Source organism: Anopheles gambiae, chromosome 2, assembly GCF_943734735.2.
Source record: "Anopheles gambiae chromosome 2, idAnoGambNW_F1_1, whole genome shotgun sequence".
NCBI classification, from domain to species: domain Eukaryota; kingdom Metazoa; phylum Arthropoda; class Insecta; order Diptera; family Culicidae; genus Anopheles; species Anopheles gambiae.
Window position 1 is genome coordinate 89,225,814 of NC_064601.1, and position 26,839 is coordinate 89,252,652.

The following is a 26,839-nucleotide window of genomic DNA, read 5'->3' on the forward strand; positions in this document are numbered from 1 at the left end:
AGTGTACATACGACTTGCCGGTTCGCGATCGTGGAACTACTGACGCCCGGACGACCGCAATGGCCTTTCAACAATGGCAACATAAAGAAAATCAACATAATGCTAGTCAACAAGTGCGTCGATCGAGATACGCCCGCGCACACGACTTTAGTTTAGTGTCACCATCACCGACAGGGAACACCACAACACAAACGCGTGCACCAAAACGCCATCAAACCGGTGGTGCGACAAAGGGGCAATGGGGTGCCACGTTTTGGTGGCACTGGCACAAGCTGTTTTGTTGCACAATTGAGTGCTTCCGGTACCGGACATAAATCGAATTTTCAAACACAAACATAACCGGCCGCCGGCAGTTCGGGGGTCCATTCGGTTTGTTGGTGCGTGTGATATGGAACGTACAGTTTGGCTTATCAGTGAGTGCGGGTCGTACCGGTACGGGCATTAAATTGCATCAAAACTGCATCGGTTGAGTTTATTGAAGTGCGTAGTGCAAGACTAATGAATTGGAAAATCGCATAGTCAGTGTCAAACGATGACTAGCGAATATAATGTCAATCATAAATTCGTCGTTTTGTTCAATAAATAATTAAATGGTTTTTTTCTTACACAATTCTTTTACTGAGACACTACAAACCGTAACTCACTCACTAATAATTTTCATAACATTGAATAACCAAATAACTAATTAGTTAGATGAAAAAGGTAAAACAAATCTTGTCGATTTACTGCGTCGATGCTGCGAGCAGTCCAGTATAGCTGTGAAGTGAGTATTTAGAATAGCTATTCAACCATAATCTGGCAAACGAACTATTAGCTGTAATTGATAGATATATTGTCTATGAAAAGTATATCAAAATAATGAAACCGCTAGCATGTATCAGTTTGGCAGGTCGGAAAAACTAACAGCAAGATTTCTTTAGGTCGACGATTGAGAAAGTATTAGTGGCAAACATCATGTGGTTGTTTGTAGTATTTTTGCGTTTCTTTTCCCATTTTAAAACAATTTATCAATGTATGATTAGTTTATGAATTTAAGTTTCATTTTTATTCAATGTCTACCTTTTGAAGATGTATTTGTAACTAAATTTTTATTCAAAGAGTCTTGGTTTTCCATTTTATGCTATTTTTTAGTTCAAATCAACAGCAAAAGCAAACACAATCACGTAACTGTATTGAAATGCGTCTAAAGGTATGCAATAATCAACATTTTATCCGTTTTTGGTAATTTTTTTCAGCAATAATCAAACAATACGTAATTCAAGTGCATCAGTTCCTAAGCCGAATTCAGCATTGAATAATGATAAGTTTGGATGTCATGTAGATTACTTTTAGTTATTTATCATTGTGTCACATTTGTATCATTTTGAATTTAACTTGAAACATACAAGAAAGGATCAAGTATTCCGTTAGTTATTTTTTATATTACCAAATCGTCACGCCATTTCCATTTTTTTCACTTTTTTTTAATTTGGTTAACTAATTTTTATTTGATTATATACGTAGTATATACGTATGAGCCGGTCTCGTAGTACAGTCGTCAACTCGTACGACTTAACAACATGCCCGTCATGGGTTCAATCCCCAAATAGACCGTGCCGCCATACGTAGGACTGACTATCCTGCTATGGGGGGAATCAATTAGTCACTGAAAGCCAAGCCCACAAGTGGGTACAGGCAGGCCTTGACCGACATCGGTTGTTGAGCCAAAGAAAAAAAAAAAAAAATACGTAGTTTTAGTACAAACAAACAAACAAATTTGAGAAACACATTTCTCAACAACCTCACATTTTAAAGCAATATTTTCTTCAATATTCTTCTAAACCACCCCTTTCTCACACATAAAACAATAAGCAAAATGAATAAAGCATTAGCAAAACAAGCAGCTTCTCAGATTTATGCAGTGCAACGGTTTCTACAGCAAACATGATCACGGGTTAGTGCTACCGTCAGCTAAACACGGCCTTTCGAAGAGGGCGGACTGATTTATGGAGAAAGTATTAATAATTCAAAATCTTCAGCCCTTACTGCAATGAACAGCCATGAACAGCCAGACAAACACTATCGGGCAGAAAATCAAATGCGGCATAAATAATATGTTACACTATTGAGGCATTCACGTGGCTGCTGACGTATGTTTAACATAAATTAATTTAAATTCCCTTCCACTAAGTGTTTAACAGACGATTGTATAATCTATGGAGGATAATAATAACGTGTTATGGGCTATAAATATTTACACTTTTGATAAGTCTCGCAAAGTCAAAAATTATGATTTCTTATAGATGTTTTAATCAAAATATCCGGCATACCTTTACTTGAAAATGATGACAACAGCAACCTTTTCCACTCTAGTTAGAACACAAACACTTCAAGTACTATTGTACCACAATCAAACCGAACGGTGGAAAGCAAATTCTTCGTCCCTTACGATTGAAACTGTTCCATTTCTTCGAGCACTACTACCATGCACCTTTGCCTTTTATCTTCGCGTAGCTTTCAATTGCCTGTTTTTTAGTTCGAATCATTCACACTACACCGCTCATGTCCTTTTTCGGTAGTTGTTTTGTGCAATTGTTTATCTCACTTGTTCTTTGGCCATGTATACACACACACACACGAATGCAACGGCAAATGCAACAACTGGCCAATTAACAAAACGTCGTCCAGTGGCAACCGAATCGCGGCCACAGGGAAAACCGATCGATAAAGATAGCTTCGACTGTCCTATGCACTGCAAAGAGCACGCTTCCGTTCACTTGCTTTTTCTCGGTGTGTTTGTTTGGCGCTGGTCCTTCAATGCTGGTCCAGTCTTACTTGGAACAGCCCGCAATCGCCGTTGGTTTCCGACGCATGACAAATTATTCACGGATTCTCTCTTGCAGTCTCTTGGCCTTGGCAGCGAGTGCAGGCACAAGAACAACACTGTACACTGCACGCTGTCTTTTATCAGTACAGTCGAATCGTTGGATAGGACACAGTGCAGGCCATCTAGCGCCTCTGAATCACTTGTTCACTTCACTTTCGGTCGCTTTACTTTGCTTTTTATTTTGCCATTCAATAAACTAACTTCCAGCGCACGAGTCGTTCAGAGCGTTATGAGATTTTTTTTCCGACCGATATCTATCGATAGTTTGTAACCCCTTTCGAACGTACAAAGAAAAACAACCACCCGCGTTCCGACGGGTTTCCGAAAACTGTGCAAACTCCCAAACTGTGCGGATGGATCCGGCGGGATAAGACGCAGCCTCTCGAACACACGGTACACTCTTCAATGTCGGATGCCACCGGATCTGGTTCGCGCGGGACCTTGGGACCCGCGTTGTAAAGTCGATATCCGCTTGCGAGACCAGCGAGCCCCGACCACAGGAAGGATCATCCACTCGATGAGGTTTTCCTTTCGCGCAAAAAAAACCCCTCGGCTCCGTGCTCCCGCTCCTCGTTCGCTGGCAAACGAGAAGCTTTCGCTCCCTGTTACACCGCCCGTGGACTGTGGCAAGCAGCGAAGTAAGTGAGACGGACGTTCACTCCGATGGTGGGTGTACCGTTCTAGCGGGTAGAAGGATTTTCCAGTAATGGCGACCGGACGAACGGGTTTTTCCGACTCCGGTACTCGCGAGACAGTGTGTGTGTGTGAGGGAGAGAGAAAGCACGCGAAGATACTTACAAACCCAGACGCAGTTGGGAAAGATGATGCAGAGCAGGCGCGCAATTGCTGCTACTCGCTCGGTAACGCATGGTAACGCTTCTGCTGGTGAACGAGGCGTGGCTTACTGTTGGCCAGTATCATCGCATCCTTGTTTCGTCCCGGTTGCAAATGGCAAAATTGTGCCATTTTGCTTTCCCTTCTTACCCCAAGTACCACCACCTTCCCCCAAGTACGGTTTTCCATTTTATGAAACGACGCAAATGTTTGTGTAAACCTTGATCCGGCCGAAGAAACTGAGTGTAGCGTAACGTCATTGCTGTGTTGCAAATTCTGGTACCAGTGATGAACAGGTTGCTCGTTTACGCGGGTACGATGGCGAAATAACTCCTGCCTCCCCCTCCGTACCATTTCTCTGCAATCTCTTTCTCCTGGTTGTAGCTTTCTTTTGCTTTTGGTCGTTCAATAAAATGGCATCATTTCACTTTTACTCATACGACGGTACTAGAAGCGATACTAAAACACAAAACCTAACCTCGTATGTGGTGGTAGTGATGATGAGAAAGAGGTTTTTTTTTATTTCGGTCACCCCAACCCGACGATATGTTGAGCGGGGATCGTTTATGGCTTTATTTTCGCGTCGAACCAAATGCAAACCGAGCGGAGTCGTTAAAATGTCACGCATCCTTTGCGGTGCTTGTTTTGTCCAGTTCGCTCCACTTTGTCCGCGCCATGAAATTGAATGCAGGTTGAAGGTAGAGAAGTGTTTGCAAAAAAAGATGTAAAAAACAAGGACCAGCGGGAAAAACACAAGTTCCTAACATAATGGGAGTGACAAATAGAGACAATGAACAGTAACGACTATGTGGGGAATATGTTACGGTAAGGATAGCTCTCGGTTTATGTCGGTTTGGAGCATATTTTGCTGTGCTTGGGGACTCGTTGAAGAACAGAATAAATGCTAGTAGTAACGCTATGGAAGTGCAGACAAAGAATTGAAAGCAAATCGTGTTAAGAGAGATGGACAACAGTCGTGGATAGACGGTGGAACTGGAACTAGTGCAGTAGACGAGCGTTGGGAAGTGGAAGTGGTTTTGCGATAATCTGGGCTAGGTATCGGAGGTCTGGTTTAAATCGATATATAGATTTACAAATGAATGCATTAAACGTAACATATACTTGCAGAAAACTATGGCAGAATCAGCATTGACAAAATAAAATAGAACGCATTTTTTATTACTTAATGAAACATCCCATTAAAGGCGTATTGATGATTATCTGTAGCACATTTTGCATACTTTCAGGCGGTTTTCTGTCTCCGCTTTATATAAAGCACAATTTTAATACAGTATCATTGAAGAGTAAAGAGCAATTATGTTAATTTTTAGTATGTAATTTTATACGACAGGCTACATTGACATTTAGTTTAATTCTATTATATTCAAATTAATTTTAATTAAATATTTTGTTTAGCTACGTTATTGAAGCAAAGCCCCTAAATGTATGCAAAAAAAGTGTTCGAAATAAGAATGTAACTGTTTTTGAATAATTGTTTTTCAAGCTATTATGCTTTTATATATTACTTGTAATATCTTCATTGAAATAACCCCACTTTTGTTTACCATTGAATCCATAGAATCCTGCTAGAAGGTTACATGAAAGTTCCTTTACATCTTTTTGCCCATTATACACACAAAACCGATCCTCCTACGATGTCACGATGCGTTTATACAGTCTTTTGTACTATGCACACCCCGTGAATGATGAAACCCACTCCCACTCTGCCCGAAATTTGCAAGACTAATTGCTTCATCCATCAATCCGTGCGCATCAGCCCGAGCGCTCATCAACCTCACACGACAATGGGAACGCAACAGCACCGCACCACAGTGAAGAAACTTTTCTTTATTAGCATCAGCAGCAGTGGGACGCGTTTCGCCGTTTCTTTTTTATTCATGTGTGTCCCCCATCCTTTCCGTGTCCAAAGAAAGAACCACGACAGCAGCGACAAGGACAGCGACGGGCAGGCGAGATTCAGCTTCCGGCCACCGTTTCAGAACCGTTCGCGCATAACCGGTCGCCCCCCCACCAGAACGCGACATCGTTAGGAGTGAGCAATTACGAATTTCATGCGTCACTTATCAAAAGTCCCGATACGTCTTCCCCGTCTCGAGCCGATCCCGCCTGGTTGGATGTTACTATTTATTTTTTCATCCCTTTTTATGGCCGCTGTCGTTTTCTGGGGAATTCTGTGGAACCGCTGCTGGCACTTCACATTATGGCCGCATTTCGGGATAACATAACGCTCGTTACTCGTGGCTGCACGACATGAATCACTTCGATCGGGCTTGTCACATGACTTCCGGCAGGACGCTTGTGAGAGTTGCCGGCCGAGGGGAAGGTGGAGAGTGGAGTACAGGTCACCAGTAACGCACTCTAACGTGCGCAGCATTGTGCCGGGTGGGAGGACATTTTACTTATTTTCCATAAGCCGTTGAGTGAAAAACACCACCACCGGGAGGGGTTGTTTGTTATCTACTCGAAGAAGATGGTCTGTAAAGCGAGCACATCACCTTAAAAACGCACAAACTCTCTCTCTCTCTATCTCTCTCTCTATACCTGCAATTTATGACCCAGTAATAAGCAGGTGATGCCACGTAAGGGGCCATAAACCTTACCCTGTTTGAAGGTGAGGCTAGGAAGATTTATGGTCGCAGTTTCGCGGAAAATTGTGGCTTACCAAGGGACACCAGCCGCCACCAATCATCTTGAGGAGTGCGTTCGCGCCGATGTAAAACATCATCGATACAAATAACGTTCTTTTCGTTGTGGTTCTTGATGTTACTAAACACACCATAAAAGAGGTCCTTTCGCCAGTGAACGTCAATTCCCTTCGGGTCGTGTTGGCAAGAATGATCCTTTGCTTCTACCACCGACAAGACACAATAAAAGGGTAGTGCGAGAGTTCATCAAAATAAGTGGTACAACAACGCTTGATGGTACCGGTACAAAGCCACAAAAAACACACACACACACCCCTCAATCAAACTAGCCCTCCCTGCATTTGTACAACATAGCGGTCTTACCTTTGCGGCTTTGCGCGGCGGTAGGGCGCGTACCTTCATACATCCTTTGCCTTTTCTGACCCCGTTTCTTCGGCTAATAGGCAGTTTAAATGTTTTGTTAAAATCTAAAGCGATTATCTGTTGCAGATAGTCGACACCGGCACACCGCGATCGGTAAAACATCGTAGGGTTAGGGGTCTTCGGTTCCGTACGTTCCCCTTTTTCTGTTCCCTTCTTATGACACCCAGCCGGACGTAAGAGGTTTTCACTTTGTTGCTGCTGGCAGGATGTATTTTCCTTTCGTCTGCCGGGTGTCTGATGAACGTGTTGTATGTTTAGATGAGATGTGGTGGGGTGACTTGGCTTTGAACCATTCGACCGGAGAGGGTGGACGGCAACCCACGCTTTGCGGTCGGACGGGGTATGTGATTTCGTGATAAGTGTCAATAAAGCGGGTACGATATAATGGGCTGTAGTGCTTTGGTGAATGATCTACGTACATGTGTCAAGCGGTGTACGATGTACTCGGTCGACTCTTTTAAAGCGATGTCGAACTGGCTGATAACCCGTCATGGGAGGATGTTTTTGTTAAGCGGTTGTATTTGAATGTTTCATTTCTCATTGGAATTGGGTTGATTTGCTTTAAAATTGCATGCATTTGATTGAGTTTTACCTAAAATAATTTTAAAAGTTCATAGATAATATCTTTTTGGGTATCGATAGCTATTTACATATTGGTGTTACTGCTAAATATATGAATAGAACGGTCTAGTGAGTGTTTTTTCATTAACGTTCAGATGTATGGTTTATTTTGTGATTAGAGAAAAAATAGGATAGATTCAGGTTAAATGGGTTTAATACGTATTTAATATCTCTAGAATCAGATCTCTAATATGAACGGGTTTAATTTCGGTCATCTTCTATCATATCGAGATTTCTCTCTTATAGCTTATAGTTCATCGACTAAGTTACATGGTTCTAAGCTAAGATATCTTATATATTATATTTTTACTAGAGTGAAACTTAACTTTTGGCTCCCGACTATGTTTGGCTAAACAGATGCTGAAAAGATGAGAACTTTTGTTGCGGTAGCAACGGGTAGGTTTGAGACGATTTTTAAATTGCAACGAAATTCATTTGCCACGGTTAAGTTTGGGTAGAATTTGAAACTATTGTAACTTATCGAGATGAGAACAAGATCGCTGGCCTAAATAAACAAACATTTTTGGGAACGGCCCGTTCTTGAGTTCATCGATAAGCGTAAGCAACACGGACAAAGCGTAGGGTAATAAAAAATATTTTTAGAGCTGGTACATCCGGCGGGTGGAAAAAAAATAGGAGAAAAAATGCATGCAGGACGGAAACGTGCATATGCACCAGGTAATGAATCCTTTCAGTTACCAATCCAAAGCGAGGAGGTCATAAAATTTCAAGTTAGTTTAGGATCAAGCTAGAAGGAGTGGAACTGAAGCATAAACATAGCTGCATACGAAAACATAAGGAACATAACATGGAACAAGGAACGTGGATTTCCGAAAAAAGGCACAATATTTTCACACGCACTGGCACCAACACATTTAAACAACGTGTACGGACACGTTTCAACACCATCAAACATTTTAGTATATAAGAATCAATTATTGTTTAATAAACGTCAGATCTATTTCAGAACCTGAACGGAGAACGTCTCGATTTTCTTTGAACGTCTTGGTCTTTCCTAGGATTTGCTTTAGGTCTCACCCGGGTCACTCTGCCCCATCCGAAAAGTTATTGTATCAATTGTGCCACTTTTGCAGCATAGATTCCCACAAACCGTGGATACTAGTGGAACGTTTAATGCACAATTGGTTATAATAACTCCTTTCGGGCAGAAACCCATATTTTCCAATAAATTTGTTTTCGGTTGAAACTTAGGACACTGAAAGCCTTTCCTTCGCGTGGCCTGGCCCGAGTTCCGCCGTCATCAACTTTACTGATGAACTTTATTAAAAGTTATTAAATCGTCCCCGTCTAGACTAGTATCAACTCTGGCTGTTAATCAATGCGTAAGAACTTTTTTTGCTCCGGATGCAAGGCAAGCAATCACATTTTGTGTGTTTATAATAGCTCTAGCATACGGAAATACTATTTTTTATTAATAATCACCATTCTCAGATTTTCCTTATATCCAAAGGGCACATAAACTTATTCAGAAACATTAATAGTTTAATCATGAAAATTAGAATGAAATCATACCGGTCTTGAAAATAATCCTGAACCTATTTTGGTCTCGTGAATTTCGAAGTCCTGAACCTAACCTTGAATTGACCCCAACACCATATCGTTCCTGAAGCTGATCCTGTCGTAAAATTAATCAAAACCCATTAAGAACTTTGAACTGATTCTGGATCCATATTAATTATTATTTAACGCTTAGCGGTATATGAATTGCTTCCGAATTTATATCAAATAATTGACGTTGTTATCATATTGATTAATGAATTTGCTAAAATTGAATACTCTACTAAAACAATAGGGAACAAGAAAAATTAGGAAGAATTATTCCGAGCAAAATAGTTCCTAATTTTATCCAAATCAGCTAACTAACTTCTTCTGTCTCAAATATTTTTTCCTCTAAATCTTAAGAAATTATTGAAACTATTGCTAGCTATCGCTAGAAATCCAAACCAGTTCAATATCAACTTCCACACTAAACAGCTCGTCCACTAACTAATATGACTTATGCCTGCGGCACACATTGAATGAAGCACTCATTAGCTGCACTCTATTTTCTCATCAATAAAACCCGATTGTACCTTCCTCACACTAGACAGCATTTATGGAACTCAAGCTCTTCGCTGTACCGTGGAAAGCTTAACCACAGCAAAAAGAAATGCTGACTACTTGTACGAAAATTTATGACCCTCATTCCACCGGCATGCATGAAATTGTGATACGCCTTTGCTTCCAATTGCACAAACACACTTACAAACAATTACATTGTACTGTATACCTTGAAAGTTACATACACTGTAGACACACACTCACTATGACATTGGGGAGTTTTTACCCTGTATTTCGGTACGATCGTCCATCCGATCGTCAACGTGCTCAGTCACCAAAATGCAACCCTTCCTAGCGGCCGTACTGCGGCTGCTCGTCGGTCTACTCAAGACCTGGCTGTATCGTGTTTGGCTCGGACTACGGCCACCTACTTCCAACGACTGCTGTACCGTTACGCTCGGCCCGGGTAAGGTGCGTGGCCTTACACAAGTGACGACCGGCGGTACCCGCTACCATGCGTTCAAGGGCATTCCCTATGCCGTGCCTCCGCTTGGTGATCGACGGTTTCAGGTAAGCATGCGACGTGAGTGGATTGTTTTGATGACACAGACACAACATAAACCGTTGACAAAAACCCCTACTCTTCCACCCCATTTTCTCAAACAGCCCGCAGTTCCGCTGGAATCGTTTCAAACGCCTGTGTTGGAGTGTTTTGTTGAGCGTAGCAAGTGTTTGCAGTACGATCAACTGCTCAATGTGTTGGTCGGTTCGGAAGATGGGCTGTTTCTTAATGTGTACACACCGGCCCTGACCGGGAATGACTCTTGTGGGCTGCTTCCCGTGATGGTGTACATCCACGGTGGTGGATTCCTCAGCGGCAGTGGTGATGCGTTCCTGTACGATCCGGTGCACTTTATGGAGCAGCGCGTAGTGATCGTTACGTTCAACTATCGGCTTGGACCACTTGGATTTCTTTCCCTGCCTGAGGCAGGCATTGAGGGTAATGCGGGACTGAAGGATCAGTTGCTAGTGTTGCAGTGGGTCCGGAACAATATCGGCCAGTTCGGAGGTGATCCGGATAATGTTACGCTGTTTGGCGAGAGTGCAGGAGCTAAGGCGGCCTATCTGCATTACCTTTCTCCGGTTTCTAGGTGAGGTTTCGAGGAGTTTTGTTGTTAAGAAATTGTTGTAGAATGGAATTATTTTTCCTTCCAGGAAATATTTCCATCGAGTGATCTGTCAAAGTGGAGTCGCTTGTTCCGACTTGGCATTTCAAGTCGAACCAAGCGAGAAAGCCCGCAAACTAGCGAAATGTGTGGGTTATGAAGGATCATCCGACCAAGAAGCGCTGGGTAGGATCCATTGTTTCTACATCCAGATCATCTTTAATCAACTTAATTCTCTTACAGATATGCTCCTGAAAACACCTGCCAAAGAACTATTCAAACACCAGCTCGCAACACTGACGGATAGTGAACGTAACGAAGAACTCCAATTTCCATTCCGTCCAGTAATAGAACGTCCTCACCCCGGTGCTATCGTTCTCCAGCATCCTCTCGACGCCTTACAGACAGAGCTCGATCCACCCATACCCCTCATTACCGGCTGCAACAGTGGCGAAGGTATGATCGCACTCGCCAAAGCCCAGCACCATCTTGCGGAGTATAATGCTCACCCGGAACGACTTCTGCCTCCAATGTTACGCCTTCCCGCCAACGCAAACGAACTCGGCAAGAAGGTGAAACAATTCTACTTCCAAACTCGTCCCATCACCAGCGATATGCTCCCAGAGCTGATGGACGTCCTGTCTGACAATGAGTACGTTATGGCCACGGTAACTGCTGCCGAGCTGGTGGCAAAGTTTCAACCGAAGGTGAAGCATTACTGTTACTACTTCACGCACGACGGTCGGTGGGGAAATTTGAAGCGATTTCTGAATATGTACCATCTGCTGGGTGTTTGCCATGGGGATGATGTGTTCTACATGTTTAGCTCGGCACTGAATGCAACGCTACCCGGAGATGCTGATGAAGTTTGCGTTCGGCAAGCGTTCGTGAGGATGTGGAGTAACTTTGCGCACCGGGGAGATCCAACACCGGATGAGGGTGATCTTGCGGAGGGATTAGTACGCTGGGAACCGGTTGAACCTTGCGCTGGAAAGAGTTACTTTAAACTGAGGTGTCTGCAGATTGATCGAAGCTTGAAGATGGTAGCTAATCCTTTCTTGAAGCGTAGTACATTCTGGAGAGAGCTATTCCGGACGTATGGATACGGTTCTAGGAAGCTGCCGGAGTGAGGTAGACAGTTGGAATGAAGTTGGAAAGTGTTTATCTCTATTTGATCTCGCAAGAGTTAGTCTCTGTACTATATATTCCTAATGGAGATCGCGCTATTAAGGCGAGGGATCATATGTATTACGATTGCGTATATTTCTGAGCAAACTCATAACAGTTTGTTATTAAATCATATTATTTTTGTAAGCTATTCAATAAAAATCTCAACAATAGTAATTCTGCATAAAGTAATTCTGCATAATTCTCTCCCTAAACATCGAACGCTTCTGCTTGACCTGGCTCTTGGTCACATGTACCGGTAACTGTCGCACGTAGGTGAGCTAAATATATCTACCAATGTCGCCCTGACCGATCCTCCAGACTGACTAAGCACTTTGTTTTGATTCATCCCCGATGCCGAACACCGTTCCGGGGCTGGTGAGCCACCGCCACTGTGCACTCTGGACCCGTGCGATAGTGCCCCCTGGAAAGGGAAAAAGGCGGCGTCACAGCAAAACATGCTACAGTAACCGGTCGGGTCGCTGCAATAAACAACTGCGCGCGGCATACGAAGTGTAGATAGCTAATCGCTCAGTTTGGTGAAATCACTCGTTGTTGCCGCCACCTAACTCCTCGTCATCCTCACAGGCCTTCCCCACAGGGTCTAGTGCGCTGAATGAAGCACTAGCAATGCTACCGCGATAAGATACTCTAGCCACTGGCTGGCGATTGCACAAGAGGAGGGGTAGGATCGCTCGCACATACCAATGTGTGTGTATGTGTGCCCTTGTCCTCATCTTCTCCCCCTGGGACTCTGGCAGTAGAGGGGAATTGTCGATACGTTCGCGCGTAAAGACGCGCGGATTTTTTTGCGATTAGTTCTACTTCATCGCGCGAACGGAACTGATCCCATTGGGTTGTATGCCGTGGTGGGTTTCCGTAGTCCGTTTGGAACGTTATTTTGTGTTTGTGTGTGTGTGAATAGGTGACAAACCACGATGGTACTAACCCGGGCACGTGTGTTGTACGATTTTGCGTGCGCCCTGTTGCACATCGCGTACGGTTTGGTGCTGTTTGTAGTGCACCACCGTTGGATCCGATTCTGGCCACCACCTGTCCGTCCAGTTGTAACTGTGCGGCAGGGTAAGGTACGGGGCGTCACCTCGACCCTGCCGAACGGTGGCCAGTATCACTACTTCAAGGGTATCCCGTACGCGGAACCACCGGTCGGGCGGCTACGCTTCCGACCACCCGTTGCGCTGGAACGGTTCCGCAAACCTGTCGTCGACTGTTACGCCGAGCGGGCCAATGGGGTGCAGAAAGATTTCTTCTCCACCTGGGTCAGTGGGTCCGAGTCGTGCCTGTATCTGAACGTGTTCACACCCCGGCTGCCAGGCGAGGCCGACACAACGAAGGGTGTGCCGCGGCTTCCGGTCATGGTATACATCCATGGCGGTGGGTTCATGAGTGGCAGCGGAAGCAGCTTCTTCTACAACCCGGAGCACTTCATCGAGCGGGACGTGCTGGTCGTCACCATCAACTATCGGTTGGGGCCGCACGGATTCCTCTACCTGCCGGCCGCCGGCATCCCGGGCAATGCGGGCCTTAAAGATCAGGTAATGATCGTGCGTATGGGCGGTGTTTGCGTAAAATTAAAAATCACATAGAAACATGAAATCGAAAGTGTCAACTCGCTAATCAAATAGATTGTTTTTGTTTGCTAGCTGCTGGCGTTGAAATGGGTCAATGAAAACATTGCTCAGTTCGGGGGCAACCCGGACAATGTAACACTGTTCGGCGAAAGTGCCGGTAGCATGTCGGCGTATTTGCACTACCTATCACCGAACTCGCGGTAAGTGGGTGAAGGAGGTGTGAACATTATGTGAGTTTGGGAGGAGTTTGCAAATGTTACATGTGTCGCGTAATTTTCGATCATCCTTTGACATTTGTCTTTGTCTTTGTTTTTTTTAGGAAATATATTCATCGTGTGATTTGTCAGAGTGGAGTGGCAGTTACGGAATCATTTTTCCAAGTTGAACCGGAAGAGAAGGCAAGAAAGTTGGCGCGGTTCTTCGGTTACACTGGTGACAGCGATCAGGGCGTTCTTGGTAAGTAGTTTGAGCTTGCGAAGGGCGCAGTATGGAGTAGAACGATATGGGTTGTACTATGTTAAGTAGCTCCTTTAAATGAGGACATAACTCAATAAAAAAGAGGAAAGGCCTTGAAGTAGTTCGGCAAGCTCGATAAGTCTTCGCTCGGGCATTATAGTCCTGCAAGTAGATCTAACACTGCAAGCTCCATGTAGCTATGCAAGATAAATATAGCTCTGTAACTTCAATGTTAAATGCTCAATGTTGTTTTGTGGATGTGACTCAATTTAGATGTCCTTATCTTGTCCTGTAGGTTAGTATGCTTTATAATGGCCAAAGCTGCCTTAAATCTAATTAACCCCGAATGGCAAGAACAACTTCAGCGCTCTACCTCACAAGATCATACGTCTGTCTTGTGACTGTAGTGACTCTTGTACAGCAATATAATTAACGTTTAATTCCAATCACTTGAAATTCTTGGGGTTTTTATAAACGACCTTGAATGGTCAAGTGGGTTAAACCATCTATGCAAGAGATCTGCTCTGTTATCGTCTGTAAATCTGGATTGGATTTAGATTTGGAATTTGTATAGCTGTAATCATTGGAAAGACAAAAGATGTCTTCAATATATTATACAGATATTTCTTCTGAAATAGGTTCTTATTTGGCAATTATTTTACTGATGCTTGCATGTCATTGCATTCCTCGGATGTTCTGACATTGACTTAGAAAAATCAACTCATTTGAATCAATAACTGTTCTCTTGATCTTTTGTCGATTCGAAGTAATAAAAGTACTGTATTCGTTGAAAATGTGCTGAAATTATTGGTGTTAAAATTACTGAACAAATAACATTGGGCACGATATAATTATAGCAATTGCGTTTATTGATCATTACAGTAGCAAGTCGTTACACAAACATTATTTGCAAAAAAAAACAACAATTGCAAAATGAATACACAGTAACAGTTAATGACATAGGTTGAAAAAGGTACTGTCATTAACAATGCTACACGATCATTTGCTGGTCACACACGCCTTCTCGGGACGCCGGTGTATGTTCTTGGTTGTAAGGACCACAGCCGACATGACAGCAAACGAGAACTACTCCCCATTGTGTCGATATCAATGCCTTTTCTTGCGCAGTAACCACTAAGCCGTGGTTTATGGTTTCGCTTTCTGTTTGCTTGATAAACGATCGTTTGAAGATCACCCGCGTGCCATTCACTCCATACAAAACGACGATCGAGCAGAGCTAGCGCGTGCCAGCGCCCTTTTGTCAGTGTCAGTAACCATTAATCACACGACTGTTTGTACCTCCGCACGCAGAAACGCTCCAAAAAGTGTCAGCGAAACAGTTAGCTCGGCATCAAAACGAAGCAATCACCGAGGCGGAAAAGCAGCTCGCCCTCATCTTTATCTTCCGGCCGGTGGTGGAGCAGCAGCAAACGGAGGACAGTATCATCACGCAGCCACCGTGGGAGTTGCTCAAATCGTACGACACGCTGCGCATGCCCCTGCTGGAAGGGTGCAACGATGGGGAAGGCATCTTGGCGCTGCGCAGCCTGGGCAAACGGTGGAAAGCGTTCGGCAAGGCACCGGAACGGTTTGTTCCGGTACTGCTGGGCAGATCGCCCCAGCTGGACAGTGCTGTTGTGGGTCGCGAGATCAAGCAGTTCTACTTTGGCGAACGGCCGGTAAACGACCGTACGATCGATAGGATGTGTGATGTGCTGTCGGATAACACGTTCATCACCAACTCGGCGACCAGTGCGGAGTGGCTGGCCAAGTATCAACCGAATGCGCCCCACTTTCACTATCGCTTCACGTTCGATGGACGGTTCAGCCTGCTGAAGCGCATCTTCCAGCTGTCGAATGTGCCGGGAGCGTGCCACGGGGATGATACGCTGTACATGTTCAAGTAGGTTGACGTTGTGCTTGAAGTGTTGCAGAGCTTGGAGAGAAGATGAAATATTAATTTGGGGTCCATTTTCCTTCCCACAACACACAGCCCGAGCTTTCTTCCCAAGCTGCCGCCGAACAGCGATGAGTGTCGGGTGCGCGATATCTTCATCGCGCTATGGACCAGTTTCGCCAAGCACGGAGATCCAACGCGTGAGGTCCCCGCCAACCTGGTGCCCGTGCGGTGGGAACCAGTTTCGAAGGTTGCACGCGACTCCGCCGACTTCGATCTCGACTGTCTCGAGATTAACACGGTGCCACGCATGGTGCGCAATCCAGGCGCCGGACGGATGCAGCTGTGGCGCGGACTGCTCAAGAAGTACCGAGCGGACTATCTGTAGGGAGCTGCAGGCAGGGATCCTAAATGCCATCAAGCCACTGTCAACCAGTGAACTACCAAAGGAGGGAGGGTAGTTAGGGCGTGGTATTAACAAGCAGGTGTTAATGTTGAAGCACAAATAAACGCACGGCGTGTGAAATGATATAACTCTCGAGGGAAGATTCGTGGTGTTTTTTTTTGTTCCTCTTGTTCGACGGGTTCATCAGTCAAATATTTGCCTAGCTGGTTCGCTGGGGATTTAATTATCGAAGGGATTTAAAGATACATCGATCGATAAGCGCTGCGATGGCTTAAGGCGTGAAATGCACTTGCACGTCACACGGGAAAAGGTGGCAATTATGCCTTTTGTTTGATGTTACGTAGCTCGTAGGTTTATGAAGCTTCCATTTTCATGCTTAATTGATACATCTTGCTTTGAGTTGCGATGAATGAATGAATAATTTAAATGGGGAGTATTTTTCATGTATTTGCTCCATTACAGAACGACTTAATTTGTGGTGTGATGCAACACTCATTCCTTCCCGAAAGTACGTCATTGATGTGGCTAGTTGCAGGTTCTTTTTTACATTGCGTAAGTGTTCTTTTAATATTTAATTATATCCACTATAAGAGCTATTTTTAGATGCTAAAAACAAAAACAGAAATGTCATGAACAGCTCGTAAAACTAGCTCAATACTATGCACGATTCAACCGTGTGTTTACATGCACACATAGAAATCGCCGTGGCGTCCATTCGGGATGCATTTGTATGCGTTGAAGCTTTTATGTCCCCCCTTCTTTGGCAAACATAAACCCTCGTTTAAGTCAGGGTTTCTTACAAAACCGAGCAGCACGATTAATCAAATAACGCTAATACGCTAAACATGAAAATTATAGGTATTCTCTAAAATGTACCTTATCATTTAAAAATTAAAATAAGATATTTTTATTTTGTATTTTGTCAAATCACTTTAAGTAGTGAAACCAAATTTCCTAGAAAACAAAAATCCTGAAAGAAACGCTTAATAATATAACATTAATCTCAAATGAAAATAATTTAAAAATAGTCATATACACTACTGTTTTAAAATAATACTAAGGATAGTATTTTTTACAAAAAAAAATTCTTTGTTTATAATTTAAGAGTAGAGATGGGTAGTTCTGATTAGAATTCAAGGATCTAATAAGACAATCAAACTGAATCAATGAATCGTGATCTCTAATTATAATGTTCAATAATTTCAATGAATCTCTCAAAATAAAATAAAACATAAAATTACTCTAACGATTCGTAATTCTTCAAAGATTAATTTCGTGATTGAGACCGCCGATCGCTGAAAAATTTAAATGAACGATTATTTACGAAAGATTCATGATGCATGATACTATGAAATAAGGGTATCCTAATTTAAAAGAATGTTACATATAATATTTGGATATAAGTTAGAAATTCGGGAGGTAACTTTAAGAAAACGAATTTTAAAGGCTGTCAAACAAAGTGTCGAATAATTTAAAAAAAAAAAAGCAAAACTCTCTAAAAAGATATCTTCTAACAGCTTTCAAATAACGAGAGAATAAAGTTTTCTGATAAGTTTTCTGATAAAAACGGTTGAACTTGTAACGGTATGATGTAACAACATAAAAGTAAATTCGAGCAGTTGAACAGCCCTGTCCTTACACGGCATCCCCAGAATGAAGCGCCACCGCCGTACACGAGCGACGCAAACAATACACAAACAAAACCAACCCTCTAAACCCAATGCTCGCATACACACACACATAGCTACCCAAACCCCCCCCCCCCCCCCCCCCCTTCTGGCGAACGACAGGCAAGTCAGTCAGTCGGTCAGTGCGATTGTTTGCCCGTTAGTTTGCTTGTAAGCTGCCAGCTGATCGGACGCAACCGACGCGTAGTGCTGCGTGTGCGTTCTTGTACCTTTACGCTTCGGAAAGATCGCGGGCGCACGCTCCACGTTTGCGTGCGCCCTTCTCCTTTGCGTACACGTATAACACGATAAAGTGCGTGTTTTTTTTTTTTGGGTATGTTTGTGTCTCGCAGCACGATGGTGGAGCTGATGGATAATTGGTGGCCGTTTGTGCTGGCGGTAGGGCGGCTGGGCCGCGGTGTCATCGCATTCCTGCTGCACCATCTTCGCATGCGCTGGTTTCCGCCGCGTGACTGTCCCCTGGTCAGCGTGCGACAGGGTCAATTGCGTGGCATTACGAGCCGCCTGCCGAACGGCGCCCGGTACCATTACTTCAAGGGTGTACCGTACGCGGAGGCACCGGTCGGGCGGCTGCGCTTTAAGGCTCCGGTTGCGCTGGAACGGTTCCGCAAGCCGTTGCTCAATTGCTACGCCGAGCGGAGCGACTTCATACAGCTGGATTTCTTTTCCGGCTTTGTGTTTGGGTCGGAAAGTGGCCTGTACTTGAATGTGTACACACCGCAGCTACCCCAGGCCGGGGTGGAAGATGGCCCGATCGGGCGGGAAAGGCTGCCGGTGATGGTGTTTCTGCACGGTGGCGGTTTTGCGTGCGGCAGTGGCAGCAGTCTGTTCTACAGTCCCGAGTACTTCCTGGAACGGGGTGTGCTGGTAGTTACGGTGAACTATCGGCTTGGTCCGTTCGGGTTCCTGTACCTCCCAGAGGCTGGCGTTGAGGGAAACGCGGGCCTAAAAGATCAGGTAGGTCGGGCTGCCAGGGTTGGTCAATGCTAGCTGTGCTAGTACACCATTCGTAACTTTCTTTTTCATCGTCTCGTCGCTACAGCTGATGGCGCTCCGGTGGGTCCATGAAAACATTGCCAGCATCGGCGGCGATCCCCACAACGTGACGCTGTTCGGTGAAAGTGCCGGCAGCTTCTCTACATATCTGCACATGCTCTCGCCAAATTCAAGGTATGCCTAGTCGACTGGAACGGCCAGTTTTTACGATCGCAATTTATTCAAGTAACCATTTCATCACTCATGAAACTCTTTGTGGCTCTCTCTCTCTCTCTCTCTCTTTGTGTCTTATTTCTCTCCTGCTTAGGAAATATTTTCATCGTGTAATCTGCCAGAGTGGCGTCGTCTGTTCGAGCTCGTTCATGCAGGCCAACCCGCTCGAGATGGCCTTCAATCTTGCCCGCCACTTCGGGTACAGTGGGACGAGCCAACAGGGTGCGCTAGGTAGGTTGCTCATCAACGCTCTTCTTGAATTTGATGACGCTCAGAGAAGCGATTGGTTGCTGTTAGCGAAGCACAACACAAAACAGAGTTCATGATAGCAACAGAGCAGATTGAGCTGTTTTCGGACACAGACGAAATTGTTGATGCGTCAATTGAAACTGCTGCATCAAAACAACAAGTCCAGCAAGAACATGCCCAACGAGATAACGAGGTCCTGTTGCTGAGCTTGTGATATTTATGCTTCAAGAAGATTCTAAGTACTATCTCCTTTCTCGGTACCAATTTTACAGAAACACTGCAACAGGTTCCAGCAAAACAGTTGGCCCAGCAGCAACGTAAAGCCCTTGGTCAGCATGCAGAGAAGCAGTCCGATCTTGTCTTCATCTTTCTTCCCGTAGTGGAACAACACCTCACCGAACACTCCATCATAACAAAACCCCCCGAAGAGTTGCTCAAATCGTACGACACACTCCGTACCCCCCTGCTGGAAGGCTGCAACGATGCGGAAGGCATACTCGGTCTGTACATCCTACGACGCAAGACACGCGGCGAGGACATACGCCATCTCCCGGGACGACTAGCCTCCAAGCTGTTCCGTCACCTGGACACTACGGAGCTTGCCGAAGTAACAGACAAGATACGGAAGTTCTATTTCGCCAACGAACCTCCATCCGCATGGTCCACCGATCAGATCAAGCACCTGCTGACGGATGTGATCTTCATGATGGACTCCGCGATCAATGCCGAATGGCTTGCCAAGTATCAGCCGAACCTGCGGCACTATCACTACCGCTTCACGTACGACGGTCGGTACAGTTTGCTGAAGCGCCTGTTCCTGAGTGCGTCCGTGTCCGGGGCCTGCCATGGGGATGACTTGATGTACATGTTCAAGTGAGTAGAACAGATCTAATTGCTGTAAAGAGAGAATCAACTTCATGAGCATTGCGTGCCTTATTTCTACTTTCTAGACCAAAGTTCTTGCCTACCTTTGCACCTGCCAGTGATGAGTGCCGCGTGCGGGATATCTTTGTCGCCCTGTGGACCAGCTTTGCCAGACATGGCGATCCTTCAGCTGGTTCGCGTGAAGTCGTCGCTGTACCGTGGCGTCCGGTGGGAAAGATTTCTCGCGAAGGTCCGTCTGACTTTCGGCTAGACTGTCTGGAGATCAATGTACAGCCGGCTATGGTGAGTGACCCGTGCCGGGAGCGTGCTTACTTCTGGAGAGATCTGCTCGAAGCACACCGAAAGGGTCATCTATGAAAGCTCAGTGTGTTCCAGTGTGTGATAACCGTATTATGCGTTTAGTGTGTAAGTGGTTTCAAAGGCAACTCATAGGTAGTAGTGCTCCGAGTTTAAGAATCTGAGTGCATGACGCGAAAGCCAAGCTTTCACAAGAGTTGTTTATTCCCAAAAACAAACAATTCTCCAACTGCCTTGGAGGTTTTGGTGCCTCAAAATATATCAATTTTATTGCTTTGGGTTACCATTCGTTCCCTGTTTTCTTTGTTCCTTATTCCTTAATCAAAATATATCCCATCTTCGCTACCTCCAAACACTATATTCTAAGTAAAACCTACTAGTCGTTAAAATCTAGCACAAGCGCCCCCTCATTGCTCTTCGATGAACCTGTTCGTTGAAGTGTGTATTGTTTGTACTGCTGCACTACACTAAAGGCCTACATGTCATGGTCACTGCTGCCCTACCACAACCTCACTTTCCCTGCAGGCGCTTAATTCGATAAAGGATAAACGACAACGCCGTCTCGTTGGCAAACCGCCCAAGCATACTGTAGCAACTGTTGAGCATCTGTGCCGTCACGCGAACGTTCGTTTGATCCCGGGCGGGTAGTAGCTTCAGCTTAGTATCACCCCTGTACGCAGCCCACTCGCTTTCATCGTCAACCGTCGTCACTACCAGCTCCTGGTTGTGCTTCAGCCCCATCAGCTCGCGCATCTGTCGCTCGGCTGATGGTTTCCGTTCTTCCTCGCCCGCAAGCTGCGTATACGTCCCATTCGTTCCATCCAAACCGACCGTCTCAATATAGTTCTCATTGATCTCATCCGTCAGCTCCTTGATCGTGTAGATGCGCAGCTTTTCACTAAATATGGCACGGTACATTGCCTCCACCTGCCGGTAACCATCCCTCGGTGTCATCTGCTCCAACACTGCGTCTAGCTCTGCCTGGGTCAGCAGCGCTCGGCAGATGTACTCCTTGCCCATGTCCGCACCGTACTGGTAGCCCGGAATGCCAACGAGCCGGCGCGTCAGAAACATGACGCTTTCGTACGAAACGAACGGCATGTACGGGGCGAACGCGTCTACGATCGCACCCATCATGTGGCGCAGGAGCTGCGTTTCGAGCTGCAGCGACGGCACAAACACGTACCGTATCACCACGTGGCAGATCATCTCGACCACCTCCAGCCGGAACAGGCACATGTTGTACTCGTCCCGCACGCCCAGCATGAACCCGATCACCGCCCAGAAGTGGATGAACGCTTCCCGATCTTCACGATTGTCGTACCGGATGCCGAGCAGATGCGGCCGCACCAGCGGGAAACCCATGAAACCGAACGTCGTGAGTGCCATTTCCGGTTGGCTGATGAAGCCAAGGTTACGCTTTTTGGCGCTGTTCGAAGCGCTCAGATGCATGCGGCGTACCTGCGAGAGTGACTTCCATGATCTGTATAGGGTGAGAAAAGTGAAAACGTTAGCAAGCGTTACGCTCAAATGAGTTTGCTTCCTGTTGCTTACTTTGATCCCGGCACCAGCTCACACTCGTACCAATCGCTCATATGAATGAAGGTCGACACGTAACGCTTGCGGGCAGTTTCCGTCGTGCTCGACTTGCCCGTATGCTCCAGAATGCGCAACCCCTTCGGATCGGCCAGCAGTACCAGCAGGCTGCAGAAGTTGGCCTGCAGTATGCCGAACCGATTGTCGGTGTAGAACTTCTGGCCGCGCTTGAACTTTGCCTCGTCGAACCAAGTGGGTAGGTGTGTATCCAGCTCCGCGCCCGTGCCGACGTCACACGGTACGTTGATCGCCGTCATGAGATGGGCGAAGTACTGCTTTGCCTCTGGTGGGTTAGAGTGAAATAATGGATAATGAGAATGTAAGCGGTTAGTAAGAGCAATCGCACAAAGAGCTGTGGATAGGAGATATCTATAATTGACTCAAGTGTCGCAAAGACATCACATCTATTCAGTTCTTTGTTTATTAGTAAGATCACTCTGTCTTGGACGGATGGATAAAGACAATGGGAACATCTTTGCATGATGTAATTAGACTCGCTGCAAAGTTCTATAAGAAAAAGGGTATCACAAGACGACGTCTGACGAATGCTGGTAGAAAACGAATTGATTAAAGGTACCGTTAATAGAAGGCGTTTTTGATGGACTTATTATTCGTGATTTTGTACGGGCTCCGAGAGCTTACTGCATGACACGCTGACAGAACTTGTAAGACACAGATGATCTCGCGACGTTCCTGCATTCGATTTCTCCTCTGGAGATCGTGTATTCGAATAACGTCTGGACTTCACTCTAATCATTCTGCATTGAGCGCAACACGAAAGAATCTGCCTGTGATCTTGGAATACACACCATAGACTATCTTTTATGCTGTAACGTGGAGTACGAGGTTGCAAGATCTCCTTTGTTCGATGTAATAAAAAAACTGGGAATATCTGCTAGTATCGCCATGCAATTTATACTACTTGAAGCAGATTAAAGCCTTCTAAAAATCTGTTTGCGATTTTTGTCGAGCTAACGTATTAACTGTGCTTTCCTGGAACAAAACCCTTGAGGCTTATTAGACATTGATGCGTCGTTGGTGTTAACATGCGCTTTGGCGTCATCCATCAATTACGTAACGCAAACATTTGAAATGTTTGGCCCCCTCCTCGCAGTATAACAAACAGTATCGTTGAAAGAAACTATCCCTTAAGAAATAAGTAACTTATTGATTATCTCCCCCACCCCTCCCCTCACCCCTCCAATAGCTTTTTAATTAATCAATAAGATTTTTTCGCGATTTTTTTCGTTTTTTTACTCGATTGGGGTACATTAACAATTTTTTAAGTTAAACAAGATAGGATTATACTATATTTTACATAAAGAAAAATTGTGTCTCACAACAATCAAATTCAAACAAATTCTCGATACTCGGATCCTCAGCTCCATTTGCCCCCCATGTTTTTTTTATTACCATCATCAGAGACAGATTTCATCTAGTCTCCTTCCTGGCCCTCCATAATTATGTCCATCCTTCTAGAAATGTTTATTTAATTTTGCATTCCGTAACAAAATTTTAACTTACCCTCTCCGTTTGAGGGCACCCTCCCCCCTCCCACACACTCTTATCAGCGTAACGTAATTAATGGATGATGCCTTTTAGGTCGATGACGAATATCCTTCAAATGTTAATAGAATGAGACTTAATCGTAGTATTTCTTGGCTTTATCGCATAGTAGAGCGGCCACTTGTCGACGTATGACACCCCTTGGTTGGTCGGGCAAAAGAGCCATGATTCCCATTCCAACTTTACTTTTCTACTGGGTTGGCTATGAGTGACGTGATTCTGACCCTTGCTGCGCTCTATTTGCTCATTTGACTAAGACCATTGCATCGAACAGTAAATAATTAAATAAATAAATAGACTCCATTCACTGATATTGTGACCCACTTTGCATCATTGTTTAGACATCTCGTGATTTGTTGCATACTTATTTTGCTACGCAGATGTGTCTATTGCACTCTGCATAAATACAATATGAAACAGTGGTTACAAAATTTAAGTTACTGCTTGTTGATATGATGTTGACAAAACGATTCAACGATTCAAAAATGGTTATGGAACCTAACATGTCCAAATTGCCCAACGCTCCCATATTCCTACTCATCAAGAATGTTCTGCCTCCATTCATACGAGTTTGGATCCCAAAAGAAGGGAAAAGCGAAGAGTAAGATCAACATTGCAGCTAGCTTAACGATCGACTAACAGCAGTTATATGACGGAGATCACATATCAAGCTCGCTTTAAACCTAGAGCTTAGCTTTCCATGTTTGAATTTGTGAAAAATCATCAAAACAAATCTTTGCCCAGCTGGAAAGTCATTGCGCCGTCTGACCTCTACCAAGCGTCATTTCCTCTCGAACCTCGTGCGGCTAAACGATCCTACCCGCCGCACAAAGGGTTGAACATTCGCATTCTCATCCCACTCTACAATTAACTTCCATTCAGCTTCGCTACACACATCAACCGGATCAGGGTTTGAAAAGTTTGCCAGAATTCCTCTTTCACGTGCCGGGAGAACAGTCCCCCACTTGAAACTGACTGCTTCAAAAAACTCATTAGAACCACCCCAGGCAAAGATACAAATACTGTTCGTCATGCCCACTTTTAAATGGTTGTTATTTTTCGCCCCCTTTTTCTGGACGCGGGTTTCGCGTCGTGGAGCACACATTCAAACATTCTCAAACAGTGAGACACTGCGAAGTGATCTTTCCGCAATGGGCAATGGGGCAGAAATAGCCACAATCGGCAAGATCGTTACTCCCTGTTGCGTAAATGTCTAGCTGTCTTTGCGAGCATTATTGAGCATCATTTATTGTACATGAACTCTCGCGAACCCTTCAATACACCGCGAAGAATCGTGAAGGGCGGGAGGGCGTTTGAAAGCGTGATCGAAGCCTTACATAAGATGGGATGAGTGCTGGAGAACTGCTGCTGCTCTGGCTCTAGACCGTTCGTTGGCGTCCGTTGGATGTGATTTTGAAATGACGGGAAGGGAAGCTTAGAAGATGGATGTGATAGGTAAACCAAACATCCACACAACCTTCCCATATTTACGTGCCCAATCTTATCGCCGATGTTCATTATCAAGATAGTAGGTTTCGCTTTTCGACACTGATTAAACTATCACAGCTGATTGTCCGAGCCGCTCCGTTCCGAGTCTGTTGTGGCTGTGAAGTAAAGTTCCACCTCATGCGGTTTCAACCCCTCTGACGCATTTGTGAGACTGTATAAAACAAATATTTGCGTCGGGTTTCTCTTCGCTTGTGAAAAACAGTTTACTTTTAAGCCGTCTCAATTAAATATGTATCAAGCTTGGCGAACCAAAGCGGTTGGTTCAGGCACAAAAACTATAGCCACCCGTTACGGATCGCTTACGGGCTCATTTAAATGTAATTAGTATCGTTTTTTTTAACTGTTACTGCAAACACACACACACACACACACTCTAGAACTCGTCTGATCCAGAATGATGAACAAAGCAGAGCTCTCCATTTTCGATCCACTATTTAGCGGCTGATCAGTGTGTTTTAGCGGGCACACGTTGCATGCCTCGCTTAATTGCGCTTTTCGCAGGCTGCACCGGATCGCGTGGAGCAACTGATCACACTTTCCCACACCACCCCTTTTTCCCACAGGCACGGGGCGCTAATTGTTTGCCGCTAGACCGGCAGTGCCCGCGCGAGGTTTGACACTTCTAACGCGCATTCTGTTCGCGTATCGCGTGAAGCGTTTGTGAACAGTTAGTTTTTGCGGCTGCGCAGAACTTGCTGCAACATTTCGAGCAGTTTTTTGACAACTGTGATTGTACGGTAACCGAGGGTGATGGGTGTGTGTGTGTGTGTGTGTGTGTGTGGGAGAAAGGTAAAAATAAAGCTCCCCTCCTGTATCCCTCACCCCCTCGGGGAAGTTATCAAATTCTTTGTTGTGCTCTTCGCCTCTTTCCGACAGCCGATTGATTTTCACTTTCACTGGAATGGGGCCTCTGGAACACTCACCTGTCTCCTCCTCCGTTAGCTCCATCGCTGGTGGGACCGTCATGGTGCTTTTTTCTTTGCCGCAATTGCTCCCTTTGTTACACTTTATACAATCAGAAAATTTCGCAACCACTTGAAACAGATTCTAATCTAAACACACACGCACACCCAGTTGGGCACAAAAATGCACACACGTTTGCCAAAAACACGTTCAAAACACACCCCTCGGGGAGCAGAACAGGAAAATGTAAGAAAAGATGCAACAAAAAACGACAAAATTCTCCGCTTTGTGTGCGCACGGGCAGCGCGCTACCCCAGTCTGTTGTCGTCGGCGGACCGAACACGTTTGAAGGAAAGGGCCGGCGCGCGCGAAACCGAACCGTCTATGCGAGAACCCGACCTAGAACGCACACACTGCGAGCACGACGAGCACGGACATCACTGCTGCGTCCCACGGTGGGAGGGAATGAGTGATGATTGTGAGTAAATAAACGCGCGATGCGAGCGATCGGGGGAGGGTATGTGGAAGTTATCAGCTTCAAACTGGGTCGAGAAAACAAAAACGAGGAAGCAGCGAAGGCAATTGCCTTTTCCCGTGCTCGTGCCTCAAAGGACAACCGCTTTCGGGATAGAACGGACGAGCAGGAAATGCAACCTGCATTCCTTCACTGCCAGCAGCTGTTCCCGTTGAGCCTTGAGTGCTTGCTGTGAATTGTGAAAGGACTATATGGCATACTGCGACGATCGGCAAGAACGTTCCCCGTGCGTGTGCACGATTTTAAA

At 45.2% G+C, this 26,839-nt stretch overlaps 4 protein-coding genes across 4 annotated transcripts; 3 read left to right on the forward strand and 1 right to left on the reverse strand.

Annotated features, from left to right (window-relative positions):
• Positions 1 to 9,757: 9,757 nt before the first annotated feature.
• LOC1276426 (carboxylic ester hydrolase) lies at positions 9,758 to 11,996 on the forward strand. The gene is made up of 4 exons (XM_315770.5): positions 9,758 to 10,041; positions 10,138 to 10,622; positions 10,687 to 10,823; positions 10,881 to 11,996. Exons 1-4 carry the CDS (start codon positions 9,811 to 9,813, stop codon positions 11,765 to 11,767), a joined length of 1,740 nt encoding a protein of 579 aa, XP_315770.5. The 5' UTR covers positions 9,758 to 9,810; the 3' UTR covers positions 11,768 to 11,996.
• A 132-nt stretch (positions 11,997 to 12,128) lies between these two features.
• Positions 12,129 to 16,295, forward strand: LOC4576659 (esterase B1). The gene is made up of 5 exons (XM_001237707.3): positions 12,129 to 13,360; positions 13,469 to 13,596; positions 13,716 to 13,852; positions 15,164 to 15,755; positions 15,846 to 16,295. The coding sequence occupies exons 1-5, from the start codon at positions 12,743 to 12,745 to the stop codon at positions 16,135 to 16,137; spliced, it is 1,767 nt and encodes a 588-aa protein (XP_001237708.2). The 5' UTR covers positions 12,129 to 12,742; the 3' UTR covers positions 16,138 to 16,295.
• Positions 16,296 to 17,970: 1,675 nt separating this feature from the next.
• Positions 17,971 to 20,766, forward strand: LOC1276427 (esterase B1). Its single transcript, XM_315771.5, has 5 exons — positions 17,971 to 18,800; positions 18,886 to 19,013; positions 19,147 to 19,283; positions 19,574 to 20,174; positions 20,252 to 20,766. The coding sequence occupies exons 1-5, from the start codon at positions 18,159 to 18,161 to the stop codon at positions 20,541 to 20,543; spliced, it is 1,800 nt and encodes a 599-aa protein (XP_315771.5). The 5' UTR covers positions 17,971 to 18,158; the 3' UTR covers positions 20,544 to 20,766.
• LOC1276428 (uncharacterized) lies at positions 20,714 to 26,598 on the reverse strand. The gene is made up of 3 exons (XM_061646667.1): positions 26,078 to 26,598; positions 22,038 to 22,362; positions 20,714 to 21,966 (listed from the first exon to the last, which is right to left on the reverse strand). The coding sequence occupies exons 1-3, from the start codon at positions 26,118 to 26,120 to the stop codon at positions 20,994 to 20,996; spliced, it is 1,341 nt and encodes a 446-aa protein (XP_061502651.1). The 5' UTR covers positions 26,121 to 26,598; the 3' UTR covers positions 20,714 to 20,993.
• Between the last annotated feature and the right edge of the window lie 241 nt (positions 26,599 to 26,839).

What these genes read in the sequence shown, in the direction of transcription:
- LOC1276426 (XM_315770.5), top strand. Translation starts at nt 9,811, where the DNA reads ATGCAACCCTTCCTAGCGGCCGTACTGCGGCTGCTCGTCGGTCTACTC. An exon ending in TTGGTGATCGACGGTTTCAG is followed by an intron (nt 10,042 to 10,137) that starts GTAAGCATGCGA and finishes TTTCTCAAACAG; the next exon opens with CCCGCAGTTCCGCTGGAATC. An exon ending in ATCCGACCAAGAAGCGCTGG is followed by an intron (nt 10,824 to 10,880) that starts GTAGGATCCATT and finishes ATTCTCTTACAG; the next exon opens with ATATGCTCCTGAAAACACCT.
- LOC4576659 (XM_001237707.3), top strand. Translation starts at nt 12,743, where the DNA reads ATGGTACTAACCCGGGCACGTGTGTTGTACGATTTTGCGTGCGCCCTG. An exon ending in CAGCGATCAGGGCGTTCTTG is followed by an intron (nt 13,853 to 15,163) that starts GTAAGTAGTTTG and finishes CTCCGCACGCAG; the next exon opens with AAACGCTCCAAAAAGTGTCA. An exon ending in GATACGCTGTACATGTTCAA is followed by an intron (nt 15,756 to 15,845) that starts GTAGGTTGACGT and finishes CACAACACACAG; the next exon opens with CCCGAGCTTTCTTCCCAAGC.
- LOC1276427 (XM_315771.5), top strand. Translation starts at nt 18,159, where the DNA reads ATGTTTGTGTCTCGCAGCACGATGGTGGAGCTGATGGATAATTGGTGG. An exon ending in ACGCGGGCCTAAAAGATCAG is followed by an intron (nt 18,801 to 18,885) that starts GTAGGTCGGGCT and finishes TCGTCGCTACAG; the next exon opens with CTGATGGCGCTCCGGTGGGT. An exon ending in GACTTGATGTACATGTTCAA is followed by an intron (nt 20,175 to 20,251) that starts GTGAGTAGAACA and finishes TCTACTTTCTAG; the next exon opens with ACCAAAGTTCTTGCCTACCT.
- LOC1276428 (XM_061646667.1), bottom strand. Translation starts at nt 26,120, where the DNA reads ATGACGGTCCCACCAGCGATGGAGCTAACGGAGGAGGAGACAG. An exon ending in GCTAACGGAGGAGGAGACAG is followed by an intron (nt 22,363 to 26,077) that starts GTGAGTGTTCCA and finishes CTAACCCACCAG; the next exon opens with AGGCAAAGCAGTACTTCGCC. An exon ending in GAGCTGGTGCCGGGATCAAA is followed by an intron (nt 21,967 to 22,037) that starts GTAAGCAACAGG and finishes CACCCTATACAG; the next exon opens with ATCATGGAAGTCACTCTCGC.